This window comes from Orycteropus afer, unplaced genomic scaffold, assembly GCF_000298275.1.
Source record: "Orycteropus afer afer isolate SDZICR_OR568_19922 unplaced genomic scaffold, OryAfe1.0 scaffold00041, whole genome shotgun sequence".
In the NCBI taxonomy this organism is placed as follows: Eukaryota; Metazoa; Chordata; class Mammalia; order Tubulidentata; family Orycteropodidae; genus Orycteropus; species Orycteropus afer.
The window spans coordinates 7,293,374-7,316,428 of NW_006921628.1; the positions used below are offsets into that span (position 1 = coordinate 7,293,374).

Sequence of the window (23,055 nt, forward strand, 5' to 3'; positions counted from 1 at the left end):
ATATATATATATGTATACATGGAAGGGGAGCTCTGGTAGTATAGTGCCTAAGGCACTTGACTGCTAACCAGAAGACTGGTGGTTCAAACCCACGAGCCACTTCTCGGAAGGAAGGTTAGGCAATCTACTTCTGTAGTGATACTGCCTCGGAAGCCCAAGGAGGGGTCGCTATGAGTTGGGTTCAATTCAACAGCACATAACAACAACAACAACATATAAGGAAGAGCAAGGAAGTTATTATTATGAAAGAACAGTACTCTTGTCAAGAAAAGAGTAGGGGATTGTGATGTACTTCTATTGTGTCCATAAAGTTGTATTTCCTTCCCTGGAGGGTTTATTACTGGGTGTTCATTTCATAACAATTTAAATTGTACAATTATGTTTTGTGCAATTTTCAGTATGTGTGCTATGTTTCACATTGTTTAAACCTTTTTGGATAAAGGAATTAGGTAAAATATATATGAATATGTATATAATCTTGTGTTGGGGAAGGCAGAAGCATATCATTAAATGTAGAAACTGTAAAATAATTTTTTTAAAAAACTGTGTTGTTTAATGATGCATATGTAGTTGGTAAAACTAAACAGAAACAAATATGTGAATATTGTAAAAATCAAGTATGAGCCTCTAGGAGAGGGAGGGAGGGAAGACGGTATGATCAGAAAGGAATACACAGAGGGCTTTTAAGATGCTAAAAATATTTATTTCAACCTTTATAATATTTAACTATGTGTTTTACACATTCTCATTATGTATGTCAAATTTCACAATGAAAAAGACATATTGTGTGTGTGTGTTTCTGTGTGTGTAACCCACTGCCATGAACTTGATTTCCAATTCATATCGACCCTAGAGGACAGAAGAGAATTACCCCATAGGGTTTCCAAGGCTGTAAATCTTTACAAAAATAGACTGCCTCATCTTTCTCCCATAGAGCAGCTGGCAGGTTCAAACTGCCAGCGTTTTGGTTAGCAGCCGAATGCTTTAACCACTGTGCTACCAGAGCTCCTTTGTATATGTGTGGGTGTGTATAGACAGATACAGACAGACAGATAAAGATTCTTACCTTAATCCTTGAAATCAACTCTTGAATTCCAGAAGTTCGGGCTTTTTCTACAAAACTTATCAGTTCCATCATCTCTTCTGTTGTCTCAGGAACTTTTAATGCATGTTCTCTAATTGTTTCAAATTCACCGCAAATACTGAAATAGGACTTGACTTTACTACTATGGTAATTAATGTTATACCACACTCAATAATGTGCATTATAATAATTATTATTAAGTAAGAACTGAGATATATTACAAATAATTGGTTAATCCATTAAAATATCTTAAAATAATTAAACTTAGATTATCTGATGTAACTCAGTCACATACCTATAAAAACTGTAAAATTAATGAAATATTTTATTATGAAATTATGGCACATATAAAATTTGTTTCCTCGTGAACCCTTTGATCCTCTTGAATAGCCAGATAAGTAATGTGATGTAAAGCATACTTTGGATCTGAAACCAAACCAAACTCACTGCCATCAAGTTGATTCTGACTCCTAGTAACCTTTTAGAATTCTGTACTCTTTAGAACAGAGTAGAACCACCCCAAGGCAGCCTTTCCAAGCCTAAATCTTTGAGGAAGCAGACTGCCACATCTTTCTTCTGTGGAGCAACTAGTAGGTTCAAACTGCTGCCCTTCTGGTTAGCAATCATGTAGTTTAACCACTGTGCCACTGGGGCTCCTTATCCTTTGGATAAGGCAGCCCTAAATCTAAATCCTGCCCAAGCTGCTGCTAATACCTTAGGCAAGTCTCTGAAGTTCAGTTTCCTCATCTGTCAACGTTTATATTGCTGGGTTGTTGTAATAATGGATGTAAAGGGCCCATTACATAGTAAATTCTCATTTACTGGTAACTAATTATTAATACAATCACTAGTTCAATTATTATCAGTCCTTCTTGTGAAAAATGACAGTATAATAAGTAAAAAGATCAAACTTTATATATCTTTTCATAAATATACTATTCTCTTAAAATATCCTATGCATATAAGTATAAACCTCAATATACACCTATAGCCAATATTCAGCTAAAGGTACATTTCACAGAAATTTTTCTGTGCCTTGAATATCTGTAATGGTATACTATTACCAAAAATATCACAAGATCTTACACAAGATCAAAATATAAAAGAGGCAGGTGATTTAAAAAAATAAATTTTAGTTCAGGCAGGTATTTCATTGATATTAAGTCAATAATTGTATTTAGTCATTCATTCTTTTAATAAACAATTGAGTTTCTACAATGTGCTAGGCAAAATTCTAAAAGCACTGGAGATATAGTAGCAAGCAAGATCAAGTCCCTGTCCTCATAAAGCTCACATTCAAGTTGAGACGAAAGACAGAAACAAATGAATATACAATATAATAGTAGGAAGTGCTATGAAGAAAAATAAAGGAAAGTAAAGGAATAAGAAATGATGGAGCATGGAGAAAAGGTCACTGTTACATAAAGTGAACAGGGAAAGTCTCTGTAGGAAGGTGATATTTAATGTGAGAAAAGAAAAAATGAGTCATGTAAATATCAGGAAAAGAGCATCCTAGGAAGGAAGAAAACAGTAAAGCAAAGACCCTGGGGTAGCAATAAGCATGACACATTCTAGGAATGGCAAAAGTACGTATGAAGACAAGGGAGCAAGCAAAAGATGAAATTGTACAGGTAGGCAGGAGTCAGAACATGGAGGGCTTTGTAGTCAATTCTTGATTATCAAACTATAGGATGGATGCATTATGCAGAAAATGCAAAAAGACAGGTCATCTTCCTGGGGGCACTTTCTCCTTTCTAGGATAGAATCTGAGTCCCTTGGGGAGAAATCTAACACAGCAAATAAAAAAAAGGGAAATAAAATGATTGAGAATAAGGTGGCCCAGACAGATGCTAAACCAAACTACAAAGTAAGCAAATTGCTCTTTAATGATCTTGTACTATTGAGTGGTACACATTTCTTCCTTTTGCTGTTACTCATTTCAAACATGGAACTTAAACACGAGAAAATTAAAGTGTGAATGAGATGGAGGAAACTAAACAATTTTCAGCTACTTTGATATCATGGGTTTATAGTAAAATATGGTTATTATGTTGGAAGTGATAGAATTTTCCAGAAAAAAAAAAACAGATATTCCAAAAATAAATATTTTAGCTTTATAATTCTGAGTTTGGCAGTTAATTCTACTTACCTTTCATTTTCTTTTCTATGTTTTGAAGCTATGTCATTTAACAACATGTTTGCAAAGGCTTTTGCTTTATTTATCAGGCCTGTCTTTAAATCATCACAATCCAAACGCACCATAGGGAAATGAACCCACTGTGGCAAAAGCATCATTTCTGAAGCAAGACTTAAAAATCTACCTATAAGCTTAAAAAAACAAATAAAACATTTAAAATTTTAAAATAGAATTTTCTAATTCATCAGTAATTTTATAGTATTTTATTGTGCTGCAATTTTTAATTATATAATATATATGCAAAAATGTTTCTTTCTGTTAAGTGACTAAAAATTTTCCCTTTGTTACTTAAATCTTTGTTTCCACATTATCCTTTCATGAAGGAATTTGCCAATTTACAAGGAAATATCCAATATGTCACCATTATAGCTTCAAATTCTAGAGACTTCAAAAAGTAAAATTTCCCCAAGAGTTACAAAAAACTATCTCTGAAGTCAAATCATTTCTCTTTGTTTAGGAAGAAAATCCATTCCATGTGACAATTTGTATATCTGACAAATATTTGCTTGTGTCATTATTGATGCCTTACAAAGGATTTTAATTCAATCTTCAGAAAAGAAATGTAAGGAACTTTATTTTGGTCAAAATAAACCAGAAGGAAAGGAACAATGTGTTCTTCTATTACCAAAGATTCAAGAGATCAGAATTTATGTCACCTTCTAAAATACTCAAATACTGGGATAATTTTAAAAAGTAGTGTGGGAAAAAATATGACAATACGCATTTGCGTTTTATGAAAGTAAAATGTTCCCACCTACTTTGGGCAACTTTGACTTAATTTCACAATCCACCTTTAATGTTGCCTTTATCTATTTTCCACTCTATCCCATTTCCACCCTCCACCAAAATGCCACATTCCTTTTTTTCTCCCTTAACTCCTTATATTCCTTTCATTTCCCCTGAGAGCACTCAAGGCTACTATATTTTTTCTAGAGTCTCTAATATTTAGTCATACATAACAGTCTGTGATATGCAGATGACACAACCTTGCTTGCTGAAAGTGAAGATAACTTGAAGCACTTACTGATGAAGATTAAAGACTATAGTCTGCAGTATGGATTACATCTCAACATAAAGAAAATGAAAATCCTCACAAATGGACCAATAAGCAGCATCATGATAAATGAAGACAAGCTTGAAGTTTTCAAAGATTTCATATAATTTGGATCCACAATCACCACCAATGGAAGCAGCAGTCAAGAAACCAGATATTGTACTGCACTGGGCAAGTCTGTTGCAAAAGACCTCTTTCAAGTGCTGAAGAGCAAACATGTCACTTTGAAGACTAAGTTGCACTTAACCCAAGCCATTGTATTTTCAATCACCTCATGTGCAAGTGAAAGCTGGACAATGAATAAGGAAGACCGAAGAAGAGTCAATGCTTTTGAGTTGTGGTGTTGGGGAAGAATACTGAAAGTACCATGGACTGCCAGAAGAACTAACAAATCTGTCCTGGAAGAATGCAGCTGGAATGCTCCTTGGAAGCAAGAATGGCCAGACTTCATCTCATCTACTTTGGTTATATAGACAGAAGGAACCATTCCCTGGAGAAGGATAAAGTGGAGAGTCGGCGAAAAGGTGGAAGGCCCTGAATGAGATGGATTAACACAGTGGCTGTGATGATGGGCTCAGGTATAGCAAGTATTGTGAGGCTGGGCAGAACCAGGCAGTGTTTCATTCTATCATACACATGGTTGCTATGAGATGGAGTCAACTTGACAGCACCTAACAACAACAACAACTAATATTTGGTGGATTGAGCTTAAAACTTTCTGCAGACTAATAGAGTCATATGTTCAAGAATGAGCAGGAAAAACTAATTAAAAGGCCATATTGGAACACACACAGAAACCTATACACCAATATTTACACAGCATTATTCAAAATAGACAAAATGTGGAAATAGCCAAAATGGATAAACAAAATGTGGTATATACACACAATGGAATATTATTCAGCATAGAGAGAAATGAAGTTCTGATACATGCTACATCCTCGAAAACATTATGTTGAGTTTAATAAGTCAGTCACAACAGGACAAATATTGTATGATTCCACTAACATGAAATAGGCAAATGAATAGACACCTCTAGTAACTTCTAATGTTAAAGCACATTAGTAGTTAACAAGCATGAAAGAGAGAGGGAGTCATGGTTTAGGGGGCACTGAGTTCCTGTGAGTGGTGGTAGAATAATTTGGGAAAGGATAATGCTGATAGCTGCACAACATAATGACTAACCATTGTCATGGAATTGAACAAGTAAAAATTGTTGAATTGGTAAATATTTTGTTACATATTTTTTTTAATCACAATTTTTAAGAAAAGACTAGATTAAGCAACTGCTTGGTCCTGGAGATAAAACAAATAGAGAATAGATAAGAGCTGATGGCCCTGGAGAAGGGAGGGCAGTCATTTTCTTACTCTCCAGCACCAACATTCAGTTTTTCTGGGATCTAATTAATGGATATGGAAATAAAAATGGGATAGAGCCAAGAAAATACTAGAAGCAACTCAAGTGTCCATCTACAACAGAAAGGACATCTTTAGAAACAATAGAATACTATGCTGTAATAAGCTATGACTATCTGCAAAATATAGATGAATTTCACAATGATGAGTAAATGATGAAAGATACAAAAGAATACAAACACTTTCTTTGATATAAACTTGTATAAACTTAAAATTACATCATTCATATAAACTTAAAATAAGTGAAACTAATGTGAATTGTTTATGGTGGTAAAAACAAACTATGAAGGAAATCAAGAAAAGTCAGCATAATACTTACTCAAGAAGCTTGTGAGCAGCCAGCTAAGGTACATCTTTTGGTCTCTCTGTGTCCAGAGCAAAGAAGAGTGAAGAATATCAAAGACCCAAGGAATGAATTAGTCCAAAGAACTAATGGACCATGTGAACCCTAGCATCCATGACCCTGAGACCAGAAACACTAGATAGTGCCTGGCTACCACTGCTGACCCACTCTGAAAGTGATCACAGTAGGAGATCCCAGATAGAGTGGGAGAAAAATATGGAACAAAACTCAAAGTAATTAAAAAAAAAAAAAAAAAGACTGTGTTTACTGGTCTGATAGCGACTGGTGGAATCCCCAAGATGATGGCCCTTAGACACACCCTTCAAGTCTAGATCTGAACAAACCCTCCATGGCTCAACTTTCAGTTAAACGATAGACAAGATGATAAGGTAAACAATAATAGCAGGAAGGTACGTACTCATTAGAACAATCAACCATTCGAGATCAAAAGGGTAGCATTTGCTCTTTTGAACGGAGGGATAATTATGTAACTAAGCAAATACAAGGCAAGAAGGAATAGGAAAGAAGGATGAAAAGAAATGGTAAGCACAGGGAGGAAGGGGGAAGAGTGCTGTTACATTGTGGGATATGCAAAGAATGTCACAAAACAAAATGCATATGAATTGTTGAATGAAAATCCAATTTGCTCTGTAAACTTTCACCCAAATCACAATTAAAAAAAAAAAAGAAATCATACATTTAAAATGGCTACTATGGCAAAATTTTTGTTATATATCATAATAGAAGATAAAATAAATAAGAGATGGCTTGTGAGCAGCCATCTAAGGTACAACTTTTGGTCTCTCTGTGTCCAGAGCAAAGAAGAATGAAGAATATGAAAGACACAAGGAATTAATTATGTCCAAAGGACTAATGGACCCTGTGAACTAAAGCAGCAACATAAATAAATCTCAACAGCTTCATGCTAATAAGATATCAGATATATGAGAGTATATATTGCATGATTCCATTGGTGGGAAATTTTAGAAAAGAAAAATCTAATCTATAGTAACAAAATGCATATCAGTGGTGGCCTGGGGTTAAATTGACTGGAATTTGGTACAGGGAGACTTTCACAGATAATGAAATCATTCTTTATCTTCACTGTGAGTGATATTTACACAAGTACATAAATTTGTCAAAACTCATCTAACTGTACAATTAAATGGGTGCATTTTATTGTACATAAACTGAACCCTCAGTAAAATTGTTTTTTAAGCTAATGGTTCTTGAAATGAATTAAAAATTAAAATGGATTAATGGATAGACAGAGGGATGAACTGAGAGATAATTATGTAACTAAGCAAATACAATAAAATGTTGGATTCTAAGTGGTGTTTTCTGTAAAATTCTTTTAATTTTTCTGTATGTTTAAACTTTTCATAATAAAATGTTAGAAAATTTAAAAAAAATAATTGTACATTAAAAATAAAATTTAAGCATCTTATAGAAAGAGAGAAGAACCAGAAGCCTAGTTTCAACCAATGAAACCAGGCTCCTGAGGGGGTAGGACTCTCTTCCCATTCAATTGCTTTTTCTACAATGCTGCCAGAATGATATTCCTAATGCTATATGCATGGTTAAAAACAGTCAGAATAAATAAGTTGATTACAAAAGGACAAATACTGTATGATTCCATTTATATGAAACATCTACGGTACGCAAGTACATAGAGGCCAAAGTTTATCAGTGGTTACTTGAGTAGGTAGGAGGTGGGAAGAGAGATTCATTGCTTAGGGGACACTCAACTTCTGTAAAGAGTAATGAAAAAATTCGGAAACTGATAACGGTGATGGTTGAGTAACACCATGAACAAAATTAATGTCAATGAATTGTACATGTGAGGAATGTCAAAATGGCAAATGTTTTGTTACATATATATTTTTCATAATAACAAACAATTAAAAACCAGAATGACCACTTACCTCTGTGTATTCATCAAAAGTATGATCTGCTGCCTGAAAAATTTCTATCTGTTCATCAGCAGTTCCATCAAGCAGCCAGTTGTATTTTTCAACTAAAAATTAAAAATATAATTAAGATCTCAATAATATTTTTAAAAGTGCCTATTTGTATGTGGTCATGGAATGGGATAACCTACTCAATTAAAAGTTATTATGAATAGAGTATTAACATATATAAAAAAAACAAACTCACTGCCATCAAGTCAATTCCAACTCATAGCGATCCCCATTGGGTTTCCGAGTCAGTAAATCTTTACGGAAGTAGATTGCCCAGTCTTCCTTCCATGGAGTGCCTGGTGGGTTTGAACTGCCAACCTCCTGGTTAGTAGTCAAATGCCTTAGGCATTGCACCACCAGAATTCCTTATTAACATATATAGATTACTCTGGTGGCACAGTGCCTAAGGCATCTGACTGCTAACCAGAAGGCTGGTAGTTCACACCTATCAGCCACTTCTTGGAAGGAAGACTGGACAATCTACTTCCATAGAGATATTGCCTCGGAAACACAAGGAGGCATTGCTATGAGTCCAATTGACTCCATGGCAGTGAGTTTGGTTTGGTTTTGGTTCATATTTCAAAGAATAAATTAAAATAGCCTTAACAACCAAACCAGGTTAAACACAGACTTAAAATAATGGTAGTAGACTAAATATCATAAATAACTTAGCGGTACAGATAGGCCAGTTAATAGAAGGTTCTGATTAACAGGATGTTAAGTAACAATTAATCCATCCTGATCCTACATACACTTGAAGGAACTATAATAAAATTTCAGGCTCTTCAAAGTTATTATTAGAAATTGTCTTGCTTTAGCCTCCTCCCTTCCCTTAAATCTCTCCTTTCTAGCCTGTGGCTTTGTAAGACTTCTTCAGTTTAATTTCAGCCTTTGGACCAGACAAAATAATTCAAATTTCTTGGTTTTAATCCATATCTCTGCCAAAACCACTCCTACATTCACTTCTGGTCCTCCCTGCTTTTTTATACCAGCCCAGACAACTAAACATCTGACTAAATTCTAGTAAAAATAAAATGTCACTCTTTTATGGCAGAAAAAATATTATAGTATCATATATACCATATGTCTCATAATGTTGTTTTGGACCTTCTAAGTTCTGATGTACTGCCATCTTCAGCCTATCAACAGCCCAGTGTATCACGTGTTCAGGAAGTTCTGTATCAAGATTTGTAGGTGCTGAAGTTCCTGCTAGCCAAGAAGGTATTGTTTGGATATTCTAATGAAAATTAAAATGACAATTTATAAAATAAATATCTAACTCTGCAACTGACCTAAATAGAGATCTTATACCATATTTTTTAAATATTCTTTTCAGATTTCCATGGTCCCAGAAAAAAACAAGTTGATGCAAAATAATGATTTAAAATTGCACAGTTTATAGTCTAATATAAAATTTAAGTTATTTTACTATCATTCAATAAATATTGAGTATCTACAATAAAATGGTGATTAAACTAAAGAGCTCTAAAAAGAATAACCATGACTTGGATTTTGTCCTTAAGAAGCTCACAACCCAGTAGGAGATACTAGATATGCACAAAAATGTCAAATCATAACTATAATAAAACTTCTAAGAAGGAAAATGTCATCTCCATGGAAGGTACTTTATAACTTAAAATAACCTGGGGGAGTTATAAAACAAAGGGTTATAACATTTTAATGCAGATATACTTTATAGAAACTTAAAAATTATTAAACTCAAAATAATTGGAAATTCTAAAAGAGATATTTTAAAACTCAATGAATAAAGATGATATAATACCTGCAAAGCTTCAGCTATCCGCTCTACTAAACCCAAAACAACATCTTCCAAATCTTGAAAGGTAGGATAAAATCCCATTTTCTCATCATCAAATGTCAATTCCATCTTAAATACTGGCAGCCCTCTTCGGTCATTTGGGTCGAAGAGTTTTACAAATCCTTCAACAGTTCTCCTTAAGATATCCTTTAACTGCATGATACCATAAATTTCTTTTAGAAAGTATAAATCCTACCTCTAACTAAATCTGTAAACTAATGTCTATAATTAAGTCATTCTATCAACCAATTTAGTCCTGCAAATTATCTTCACTCAGCACAATATATTCTTAATCGGTGAAGCCTAAGACAATAAATAGAACAATACATGCAAATTTTAATTTTCCATTGGATATCAGGGAGCTCTGGTGACATAGTACCTAAGGCAAGTTGATTGCTAACCAGAGGGCTGGCAGTCAAATACACCATCCACTCCTCGGAAGGAAGATTGGGCAATCTACTTCCGTAGAATACTGCCTCAGAAACACAAGGAGAGGTCACTATGAGTCGATAGTGAGTTTGTTTTTTTTTTTTTGGCATAGGATATCAACAATATTAAAATGGCTATTCAGAACTTTTCACGTTCTTTAGCAATTCTGTCCCTGTTACAGAAAATGTTCCAGAAGACCAAACAACATGGTGAAAACACCTGAGACATGGAGTGAGGTATAGTAGTGCCCTAGGGCTGGACACTGTGTTGCAAGAACCAAATATTCAATATTCAAGAATTTACAGAGCCAGTTGTTAAACCCTTAAAAGCTTGAAATCCATCATGGTGGGAAAATCAGCTAGTATTATTGCACATAGGGGCATGGAGGTGGCATCCTCTGACCTCCTCTAACTTCCCCCAGGAGGGAGAGAGAGTAACAATCAGCAGCCCAAGGATGACTCCTATGAAGTCAGACATGCCTCCATCCTTCAACGTCTTTACCAAATCTGACACCAACTGTCCCTCCACAACACTCTCTACTTCTCTGCTGGGTTCAATGATTCATTGAAATGGTCACTCAGAACACACAGATAATAGTCACGATTATGGGGTTTATTAGGGAAGTATCAGGTTACAATTCAGGTTCAGGAATGCTCAGGATACAATTCTTTGATCAGGACAGCCTCCCCTCTGCCATGCCTGCAGGCATACCTCTCTTTGGCCTGTGGCCTCTTGCCCTGGCCTCTGCCCTGCTGGGGCAAGTGCTATAAAAACTCTTTTATCTCTGCCAATAGGTGCACCCCACTCTCTCAGCAAACTTCCTCCCCAAAGGTGCTCAGCTTTCTTACTCTGTGGGCCTGCAAGCTTGCTACTATCTCATGCCAGTCTCTCGGTTCTGCTGTTGCCATCTCTCGGCCGTCATCTCAGTACAGGTATCTTGGGTGTAAGGACATGCTCCATTCCCACTTCTTTCTCTCAATGGCAGTGATCCCCCCCCCCACTTCTGCCTCTAGGAGGGCTCATTTTAAGCCTAGCAAAATGACAAAACTGACCAATCTCCACACGAGGATTCCATATACCTATTTCCATGGTCCCATCCCCAAGGGTGCCACGGATCTTATTTACATCACTAACAAGCTATCCAATTCCCTTGGTAGGCCACAAGCACCTTACAGTTGCATGTTTCTACACAGTCATGTGGTGGAAGTCACAAAGACCATGACTAGAAGAGCCATATACCACTGCACCACGGGTCACAGGTCACTCCCTGGCTCTTCTAGTCATTGGCCCTTTCATACTTGAAAGATCAACTTCCCCCTCCCAATCATTTTAACCATAAGCATACCCATGAAAGTGTGTAAGCCAACTATACTATATGCCTTATCACCCTCCATTTGATAAATCCAATTTCTAAATTGCCCATCCCTATCAAATCAGTACTCTAAGAAGACAAGCATATTCCTTTCTCTGAAGAATATTCTGTTCCAGTTGGAACTTTGATCATCTGCATCAAGAAGCAAAGTTCAGTCCAGAACAAGCCATCAAATTGCAGCAACTTACACCAGCTCAGTGTCAAACATCTTTCTCATCATTCAATCAGGTTCTGGTCAGCTCAGCCCTAGCCATCCAAGCTAGGTCATGGGTACTAGCTGTAAGCTTGGGAGTTACACACCTCCTTGCACTTCAGTCCAGCCAGTCCCTTCTCTCTCTCTCTCTCTCTCTCTCTCTCTCTCTCTCCCATCTCCCCCATGTCCCCAATTCATCCCTAGTTCCTAGGGACTAGCTCAATGCCCACAGGCTCAGGAGTCTACACAGCTTCCTGCACTTCAGACCAGTCAGCCCTTCCTCTCATCTCAAGCCTCCATGGGCTAGGTCAACAGGTACCAAACCCAGTCCATTTCTTAATCCTGCACTTTGCCCACTTCTACTCATCAAGTGGACCCAGGTGGTCAGCACAAGCCAGCGGCATATAAGGCTATCCACTTACTGGCTTCTTTTAACTTCCAGTCCTGGAAGGATTTCTTCTCATTGGACATGATTTTCCTGCCTTGATGCACCCAAAGACAAACCTCTATCCAAACAGTCATTTTCTTTTTTCCTCTGGGGGTCTTTCTTTCAATTGCAAATCTTGTTTTCTCAGCATTTCTGGGTGGGTCTGCCTGTCTTTTCAAATGCAAATTTTCTGACTCTGTAAGTTCTGTGTAGGGCTCAGGTTTTTTAATTAAGTCCCCAAAACTCTATACATAGGACTACTGCTTGATACAAAAAAGCCTGTCTTTATCCTGGCAAATCCTAGTTCCCCTTTTACCATATCCAATCAAGAATTGACTGAAGGTAGGCTCATGTTCTCTGTCATACATACCCAATATTCATTTCTAACATTCAATTTGGTAAAATAAACATTCAATAACCATAGTACATTCAGATAAATAAATAATACAAACACATAACCCTCTTTAAAACATTCCTTCTCTTCTCCTTGACTATCTTCCAATTCTAAGCATATGGACATGGGTTTCTGGCTGGACATAACCAGTAGACCCTGGCCTTGCAACAATCATCTTTAATTGGCATGGCTCTTGCCCCCAGGCATTTCTCCACTCAGCTACAGCATGTCTCTTACATTCCTTTCAGCCATTATAGGTAACAATAACCAAAGTAACCATTTGAGAATCAAAGGCTTCACTTCTCATGCCCCTTTCTTCTTTTTCTTACACAGTCCCATGCTTCCAAGAGTTCTGTGTGTCCATTGCAATGAATTATTGAAACTAGCAAGGAAGTAGAGAACACTGTGGGAAGGAAAGTTGGTGTCAGAATTGGTAAGAAGGTTGGAAAATAGCAGCATGTCTGATTTCCACCTCAAAGGAATCAGAATTGGGCTGCTAATGATTATTCTATCTCCCCCTTGTGAAGTTAGAGAAGTCAGAGAAGGATGCCACCCACATACCCCATGGACAATTATAAATCAAGACTTTTTTCATCTTCTTATGCAAAGTCAGTTTTCCAGAACAACACTATGTGAGGATGAACCCACTGGAACTTAAAATAAGTACAATGACTTGCTAAAGAATGAATAATACATTCTATAGCTCTGGTAGCATAGTGCCTAAGGCACTTGACTGCTCACTAGAAGGCTGGCAGTTCAAACCCACCAGCCACTCCTCAGAAGGAAGGTTGGGCAATCCTACTTCCGTAATGATACTGCCTCGGAAACCCAAGGAGGGGTCTCTATGAGTCGGGGCCGACTCGACAGCAAAAAACAACAACAACATACAGAATCAACTACTGGAAATTTAGACAAGCAAGCAGATAAATAAGAATCTAAAAGAGCTTCAAAACATTTCTCATTTTTTTTACTTCTTATCAAATTATTATAGTTCTCTTATGAGGGTAATGGTGAAAGTAAAATCAAATATAGTAGTTAGAGTGTTAACTACATACACATGCATGTACACATGTGCACACACAAACATATTCTCCATTTTAAAATGAATTGAAAAATTAATTGACTCTTTGGACCTTGAGAAGTCAAGACTACTCAAGCAAATCCTAAACTCACTGCCAATTGCATCAAACTGGTCAAGGGAGACTGAGATCACCCACCTCTGGACCAAATGTGTGGCAAATAATAAATCCTATTTCACATGCCAACTGTGTCTTGTGAAAATCTCAGTCTCCCTTCCCTGGTCAGTTCAGACCACAGCTGTTCCACATAGCACTTTTTTCATCCCCATATGCACAGGGCTAGGTTAGTGGGTACTAGCCCCTTCTCTATTTCTAAGGATAATCTGCTGGAATGACTCACAAAGTCCAGAGAAAAGGCTCTTTTTAATCTAGAAGAAAAAACAGACATACATACACACAGCAAGGTCTGAGAAGGGTCTCAGTGCAGAGCTTCCATGTGGCCAGGGGATGTGCTTAATCTCTAGAGAGCAGATGCTGGCTCTCACCACTCATGAACACCTTCCAAGGCCTTTATTGGGTTTATTATGCAGCCATGATAGATTATATCATGCTTCCTGAGATTTAGTTAGCATTGGGCCCCAGATGGTTCCTCTTATATTTATACTATGCATATAACAACAACAACAATTATACTATATAAATATAATAGTATAAATTAAACATTTCTATTTATGATTTAAAGATTATCAATAATATTTTGAACCAAGACTATGAATATATGAATAGTTGTAGATTTACTGAGCACAAAGTGAGAATGAACTTGAAATTTCATAAGTTAAAAAATGTATCTAAGGCAGAGGTTCCAGTAAGATGGTAATCAAGGCAGACAGGCTACACAGACCCTCTGCAACAAATCAATGAGAAACCAATTGAAACCAATAAAGGAAATGATCCTGGAACCCTGAGTTTTGAAGGGAAGGATAAAGAAGTAGATTAAATACCAACTAGTAGAAGAAATTGAATAAAACAGTGAATGAGGAGACAAATGGAATAGCAGACTGTCAGCTGACCTGGAAGCACAGTCATTTTTAATATTGCCCAATAGCAAGCTGAGAATTGGCTCTGCTCACAGAGGACTGCATGGGCAAGGACTGCATGGGCAAGGACTGCACTGGTCCCTCACAACTAGAAAGGAAAATGGCAGGTAAGGAGACAAATGGACCTATGAACTGCCAATGGTTGAAATTTGTTGGAAGAGAATTTCCATGATATGATGAAAGAGAAGATAACTATTCAAGAAGTTAAATGAACCTCAAACAAGATAGACCCCAAAAGAAAATCACCAAGACATGTCATCATCAAACTCATCAAAACCAAAGAGAAAGAAAGAATCCTAAAAGCAACACAGGAAAAACAAAAAGTTAAGCTACAAAGGGCAACCAATAAGATTAAGCTCTGATTTCTCATTATAAACCACGCAGGCAAGAAGGCAATGAGAATGGTATATATACAGCCCTCAAAGAAAAAACTTTCCAGCCAAGAATTACATGCCTAGCAAAACTGCCCCTCAAATATGATGGAGAAATTAAGACATTTCCAGATAACCAGAAATTAAAAGAATTTGTTAAAATCAGATTAACCTTACAAGAGATGATAAAGGGAGTCTTTTGGACAGAAAACCAGTAACAGCAAACAACAACTGGTGATTAGCACACATGATGACATAACCCAGAAACCAACCCAGTTATGGAAGCATGCAAAGTACAATAAGCTTACAAGACTATATACAGGAGACCAGAGAGATCAATTGGAAAATGAGGACAACTATAAACCAAAAAAGGGGAATAAACTGTGTAGTTACAGAACTTCTAAATGGTGAGGAAGTCAAGACAATTGTGAGATAGAACAGACTGTTCTAAACTTGGGAAGAAAATTATAAATCAAAGGGTAACCTTGAAGAAAAATAATAAACTGTCACATAAAAATTAAAAAAAATAGGACAAATACAAATATTTAGCAGATATTAAAGCCACAGCAATAAAGGAAATGATAACATGATTCAAAAACAAAATGAACTGAGCACAGAAAATTTTATAGAACAAAGAAATCAGCAACACCACAAAAAAACACATAACAAAATGACAGCAACAAATTCATACTTGTCAATAATTACACTCAATGGTAATGGATTAAATGCACCACTCAAGAGACAGAGAGTTGTAGACTGGATAAGAAAACGTAACCCATCAATATACTCTGTACAAGAGACATACCTTAGAGACAAAGACAAAAACAGACTAAAAAACAAAGGTTGAAAAAAGATATATTAAGCAAATGGCAATCAAAAAAGAGCAGGAGTGGCAATATTAATTTCTGATAAAATTGACTTAAGACAAAAACTATCATAAGAGACAAGGAAGAAGGTTGGGCAATCTACTTCCGTAGCAATACCACTTTGGAAACCCAAGAAGGCGTCACTATGAGTCAGATTTGACTTGACAGCAGTGAGTTTTTTTAGTTTTTAAAGGGTTCATTGAACAAGAGGACATAACCATAATTAATATCTACACACCCAATGAAAGAGACCTAAAATACATGAATCAGACTTTAGTAGAATTGAAAAGACAAATAGATGACTCCACAATAATAATAGGAGAATTTAATATACCTCTTTCAATCAAAGATAGAAAAACTGTAGAGAAATGCAACAAAGAGGCAAAAGAACTAAGTAATACAATCAACCAGCCTCACCTTATAGACATCTACATAGCACTTCATCCAATAACAGCACAATATATATTCTTTTCCAGTGCACAGGGAACATTGTCCAGGATACATCATACATTAGGCCACAAAGAAAGCCTCAATAAATTTAAAAGCATTGACATACTCCAAAGAATCTTCTCAGATCACAATGCTATAAAACTAGAAATCAACAACAGAAAGATCAACAGAAAAAGAGCAAACACATGGAAACTGAAAAACACTCTCCTTAAACATGATTGAGTAATAGAAGAAATAAAAAAAGAAATTCCTTGAATCAAACGAGAATGAAAAAAACAACATACCAATATGTTGGAATACAGTAAAAGTAGTAATCAGAGGGTAATTTAAAACATTACATGCACACATCAAAAAAGAAGAGAGTCAAAATCAACACATTAACCCAACAACTCCAACAATTAGAAAAGAGCAGCAAAAAAAGCCTACAGTCTCTAGAAGAAAAGAAATAATAAAGATTCTAGCAGAAATACATGAAACAGGAAATAGACAATAGAAAAAAATCAACAAGACTAGAAGTTGGTTTATTGAAAAGATCAATTAAATTGACAAACCACTGCCAAACTTAGCAAAGGAAAAGAGTGAGAGAACACAAATAACATGAATAAGAAACGAACTGGGTGATGTCACCAGAGAACCAACTGAAATAAAAAAGATAATATCAGAATACTATGAAGAACTGTACTCCAACAAGTTTGAAAATCTAGAAGAAATGGACAGATTTCTAGAAACATACTACTTACCTAAAATAGCACATATTAAGGTGGAAAATTTGAACAGACCCATAACAAAAGAAGAAATTAAACTGGTCATAAAAAAAAATTACCAACAAAAATGTCCTAGCCAAGATGGTTTCACTGGAGAATTCTACCAAACATTCAGACAAGAACTGACACCAGTGCTACTCAAACTATTCCAGAACACAGAAATGGATGGAATCCTCTTAAATTCATTTTATGAGCAAGATAACCTTGATACCAAAACTAAGCAAAGACATCACTAAAAAGGAAAACTACAGACCAATATTCCTCAGGAACATACACGCAAAAATATCCAACAAAATCCTACCCAATATATTCCAACAACATATCAAAAAAAAATAATACACCATGACCTAGTGGGGTTCATACCAGGTATGCAAGGATTGTTCAACATTAGAAAAACAATCAATGTAATCCATCACATAAGTCAAATAAAGGAAAAGAACCACATCATCATATCAATTGATGCAGAAAAGGTATTTGATAAAATCCAACACCCATTCCTGATCAAAACTCTCAGCAAATAGGAATAGAAGGGAAATTCTTCAAAATAATAAAGGGCATATGTACAAAACAAACAGCCAACATTATTCTCAATGGAGAGAGGCAGAAACCATTCCCCTTATAAACAGGAACCAGACAAGGATGCCATCTATCACCACTTCTATTCTACACTGTGTTGGAAGTCCTAGCCAAAGCAATAAGGCAAAAAAGGGAAATCAAAGGCATACAAATTGATAAGGAAGAAGTCAAACTATCCCTATTTGCTGATGATATGATACTATACATAGAAAACCAAAAACACTCAGCAAGAAAACTACTGGAACTAATTGAGAGATTTAGCATAGTGAAAGGATACAAGATCAACATACAAAAATCAGTTGAAAAGGAAATAAGAAAATCAATACCATTTACAATAGCTACCAAAAAAATAAAATACTTGGGAATAAATCTCACAAGAGACACAAAAAAAAAAAAAAAAAAAAACTACAAAATACTATTTCAATGAACCATAAGAGATCTACATAAATGGCAGAATATACCATGCTCACAGATAGGAAGATTGAACATGATGAAAATGTCAATACTACCCAAGCGATATACACATTCAATGCAATCCCAATCCAGATCCCATCAACATTTTTTAAAAACATGGAAAAACCAATCACTAATTTTATATGGAAAGGAAAGAGACCTCGAAGAAGCGAAGCACTACTGAGGAAGAAGAACAAAGTCGAACGTCTCCCAGATCTCCAAATCTACTCTACAGCCACAGTTGTCAAAACAGCCTGGTATTGGTACAGCGACAGACACATAGACCAGAGGAATAGAATTGAGAGCCCAGAAATAGATCCATCCAGCTAAACAAAAAAAAAGAACCACATGATCATATCAACTGATACAGAAAAGGCATATATTAGCTAATCTTTGACAAAGGGCCCAAATCCATTAAATGGGGAAGAGATAGTCTCTTTACCGAATGGTGCTGGCAAAAATGGATATTCATTTCCAGAAAAATGAAACAAGATCCACATCTCACACCATATACAAAACTAACTCCAGATGGATCAAAGACTTAAATGTGAAACCTAAAACTATCAAATTAATCAAGGGAAAAATAGGGCAAACTTAAAGGCCCTAATTTATGCCATAAATAGATTATCAAGCACAATCCAAGATGCACAAACAGCAGAAGATAAACTGGATGACTGGAATCTTCTAAAAGTTAAATTCTTATGTGCATCAAAAGACCTCTCCAAAAGAGTAAAAAAGAGAATCTACAGAATGGGAAAAAATATTTGGCAATGACATACCAGACAAAGGACTTAACTTTAAAATTTACAGAAAACTCCACGACCTCAACATCAAACATCCAATTACAAAATGGGCAGAAGATATGAACAGATACTTCACCAAAGAAGACATTCAGGCAGCCAACAAACACATGAAGAAATAATGTTCATGATGATTAGCCACTAGAGAGATGCATGCAAATCAAAACAACCATAAGATACCATCCTGCCCCAGCACTAGTAGCAAAGTTCAACAAGACAGAAAATAACAAATGCTGGCGAGGATGTGGAGAGACTGGGACTCTCATATACTGCTGGTAAGACTGTAAAATGATACAATCACTGTGGAAATCAGTATGGCAATTCCTTTAAAAGTTGGAAATAGAAACACCATTTGATCCAGTAATCCTATTACTAGGTATATAGCCTGAAGAAGTGAGAGGCAGGACACAGATATATGCACACAGCAATATTCACAACAGCAAAAAGATGGAAACAACCTAAGTTTCCACCAACTGAGGAATGGATAAACAAACTGTGGTACATACACACAATGGAATACTATGAAACACTAAAGAATAATGTAGAATCTGTAAAACACTGCATAACATGGATAAACTTGGAGGATATTATGCTGAGTGAAATAAATTAATCACAGAAGGACAAATATTGTATTAATCCACTATTGTAAAAAGTCAAGTAAAGGTTTATACATGGAAGGAAACTCTTTGTTGGTTACCAAAGATGGAAGGGAAAGAGAGGAAAAGTTCCTAGAGAGGTTGGGGAAAAAAAATTATATATAGAGAGAAAAACCAAACATTATTAATGGTTATTAGGGGTAGGAGGGAGGGGAAAAAGCGAAGCTTTTGGTTATGAGGCACTGAGTTTATGTTAATGGTGGTGGAGTATTTTGGAAAATATGAATGAAAAATGTCATCAATGTCCCTGAGCTATAAATCTAGAAGTTGTTATGTTGGCAAACGTCCAGTAGTGTATGTTTTTACCACAATAAAAGTGAAAAATAAATAAATTATATATATATATGTATATGTATATGTACACATATACATATATTTAATACAGAGCCTGTTGTTAACACACTCCAATAAAACTACAAATAAACAGCTTACAGGCTTTAAGCATAAGCTATTATAATAATGACACGTAAGTCTAAAACCAAAAAAAAAAACAAACTCAATGCCATCGAGTCAATTCCGATAGCAACTCACTTTGGATATCTGAGGTGGTAAATCTTTACAGAAGCTGATTGCCCAGTCTTCCTTCTTCAGAGTGGCCAGTGAGTTTGAACCGCCAACCTTCTGGTTAGACGTAAAATGCCTTCAACACTACACCACCAGAGCTCTTCATAATTCTAGATTTCCCCCTTATTTTAGATTGTTTCAGAAACTAAGCATTCTGCTAAAATTATTTAAATAAAATTATAGTAAAAATGTTTTTTATTAATTTATTTCAAAATAATTACTTAATATGTGTCTAAATAGAATTGTCTTAAAAATACTAAGCTAATTTTAGTAGTAGTATCTTTTAAGCATATAAAACACATTTACCTGATTTGACATGAGTGTGGAAACACAGTTATAAAAAGCATCTACTTTTTCAGGGGTAATGCCCTCTAATGACTCCTTCTTGGTAAACAGACTTATAACCTTTGGATACCATGTATTCATTATCTTCTCTTCTGCCTTTTTAGCTTGTATTGATAGATCATTTTTCAGTGATTCACAATCAATTGGACCTTTAGCTCTTGTTATCAGAAAAAGAAAATGATTTGAAGCAAATGTTAGATACTGGTCTTCATACACTATTGTTGAAACAAGATAAATTTTTTAACTGCAAAATCTAAATGAAGATTTTGAAGATTTACCAAAGTTTTAAAAATTATACAGTAAAAATATAAAGACTTGAGCAAAGAAACATATGATTCTTAAATGTTAACTAATAAAATGGGAATTTTACCTAATTCCTGTTAAATCCAGCAGAACTGTATTGGCAAAGGTTGTATAACCAAGCTCCAGTAATATTTTCATGGTGGGATGAACAATATGCAAATTAGACAATATTTGATTTCTTGCCTGCATATAGCTAGAATGCCATGGATTAGAATAGTCCAAGCCTCTGGAAAAGCAAAGCATATCAAACAAGAATAAAACTATAAACCCTAAGTTTTAAGAAATAACATTATGACATGGAATTAGTATTAAAGTGAAAAAACTGAGGATTGGAAAGAGGGGAAAAATGGACAGCAAAGGAACCATAGAAAATAAATAGTTAATAAAAACACATCAAGATCCCAAAAGTGCATTATTTTTAGAGAGAACAAACCTAAATTGTGCGTAAAGCAGGTTAATGGAGCCAGGTGTGAGTGGCCTGCTTACTAGCTTCCACTGTGCTCTGGCTCAGTTACCCTGGGTTACACAAAAAGAACACAATCTTAAGACTGGGAGAAGGAATGGAGAAATCTGCCTGGTATGCAAAGCAGCTTACTAAAGGCCAAGTATAGCTATACATTCATAAACATTCTCCTACTTATGTAAGAAGGGAGCGCTGGTGGCATACCTCCTAAGGCATTTGACTGCTAACCAGAAGGCCCGCGGTTCAAACCCACCAGCCACTCCTCGGCAGGAAAGTTGGGCAATCTACTTCCGTAGTGATACCACCTCAGAAACCCAAGGAGGGGTCGTTATGAATCAGATCCGACTTGATGGCAGTGGGTTTACTTTATGTAAGAAGCAACTAGACAAGCACAGTGTAGAGGATACCTTTGGAGAAGTGTGTAGAATTGGTTTTTTGGTGGTTTTTTTTTTTTTTTTTAGATATTTTCAAAATATCTTTGAACATCACAATTTTAGACTACAGTGTAAGATCAATTTATTTTCAATCTGTTATTAAAAACTACATGAAGGTTCAGGACATTAGTCTAATGGGGCAACTCAGTCAACTGGCACCCCAAAGTTCATGTTCTCCATCCTAGCCAAGCAGGTAGTGTCTGGGTTCTTAAAAACTTGCGAGCAGCCATGTAAGGCACAACTACTGATTCCTAGTCATCAGGAGCAAAAAAGAAGGAAATCAAAGCCTCAAAGAAGAAACTAGACTACAGGGCTAATATCCTACATGAGCCATGACCCTGAGACCAGCATTAGATGGTGTCTCACTACGACCACCAACTGTTCTGATTAGGCCCATAAGAAATGGACTCAGATAGTTGTAAATGTATAAATGGAAAATAAATGAATAAATTCCCACGGGGAAAAGAGGGGAAGGAGCTCCCCTCCTCCACTGCTTTCTGTTGAATTCCTTTAGGTAATTTGTAAATTCTTCATCTTTCTAAAAAGTATGTAAATGTAATTGCAGGTAATTGAAGGAGCTTAGCAAGAATTCAGGTGGCCCCACCCTATCTGCAGGCCAGTAGGATAAGTAAATTAACAATTATGTTTAAAATATGAATGTACTGATTGTACCCCTTACCCAATAATGGTTAAGATATCGTTCAGTCTTTGCAATTTCTTTAGCATTCTTATTAATGTTCACTCAATAATAAAAGTTTTCTCTCTCTTCTATTTTTGTGGAGAGGTTTTCAGGGTTAGGAGTAGATTTTGTTGTTAATAACTTTTCCCCAACAGAAAATGGTATAAAAACATGGAACAGAAGTCAAATTCTTAAAAATTCCACACTTACAAGACCAACTGAGATGAGAGGACTCCCTGAAACTGAGACTGTTGCCCTGAGATATTCTTTAAACCTTTAACGGAAACAGTCCTGAGGACACCTTTTAGCAAAATAACAGAGTGGCACACAAAGTAATGGATGTTCACCACGAATACAGTTGTTATTGTGTTGTTGTTATGTGCCATCGGGTCGGACCCAACTCATAGCGACCCCTCCTTGGGCTTCTGAAGCAGTATCTCTATGGAAGCAGATTGCCCCATATTCCTTCCGAGGAGTAGCTGGTGGGTTTGAACCACCAGCCTTCTGGTTAGCAGTCAAGTGCCTT

The 23,055-nt window shown here is 36.0% G+C and overlaps 1 protein-coding gene across 1 annotated transcript in view; it reads right to left on the reverse strand.

The window, feature by feature from the left end:
• Positions 1-23,055, reverse strand: part of DNAH12 (dynein axonemal heavy chain 12) — a 313,213-nt gene that overhangs the window by 257,576 nt on the left and 32,582 nt on the right. Inside the window, exons 6-12 of the mRNA XM_042780465.1 lie at positions 21,021-21,179; positions 20,612-20,807; positions 9,839-10,027; positions 9,136-9,292; positions 8,020-8,111; positions 3,234-3,412; positions 1,067-1,202 (exon numbers count right to left, since the gene is read on the reverse strand). Coding sequence (XP_042636399.1) covers positions 1,067-1,202; positions 3,234-3,412; positions 8,020-8,111; positions 9,136-9,292; positions 9,839-10,027; positions 20,612-20,807; positions 21,021-21,179 — 1,108 coding nt within the window. The remainder of the gene's footprint in view (positions 1-1,066; positions 1,203-3,233; positions 3,413-8,019; positions 8,112-9,135; positions 9,293-9,838; positions 10,028-20,611; positions 20,808-21,020; positions 21,180-23,055) is intronic.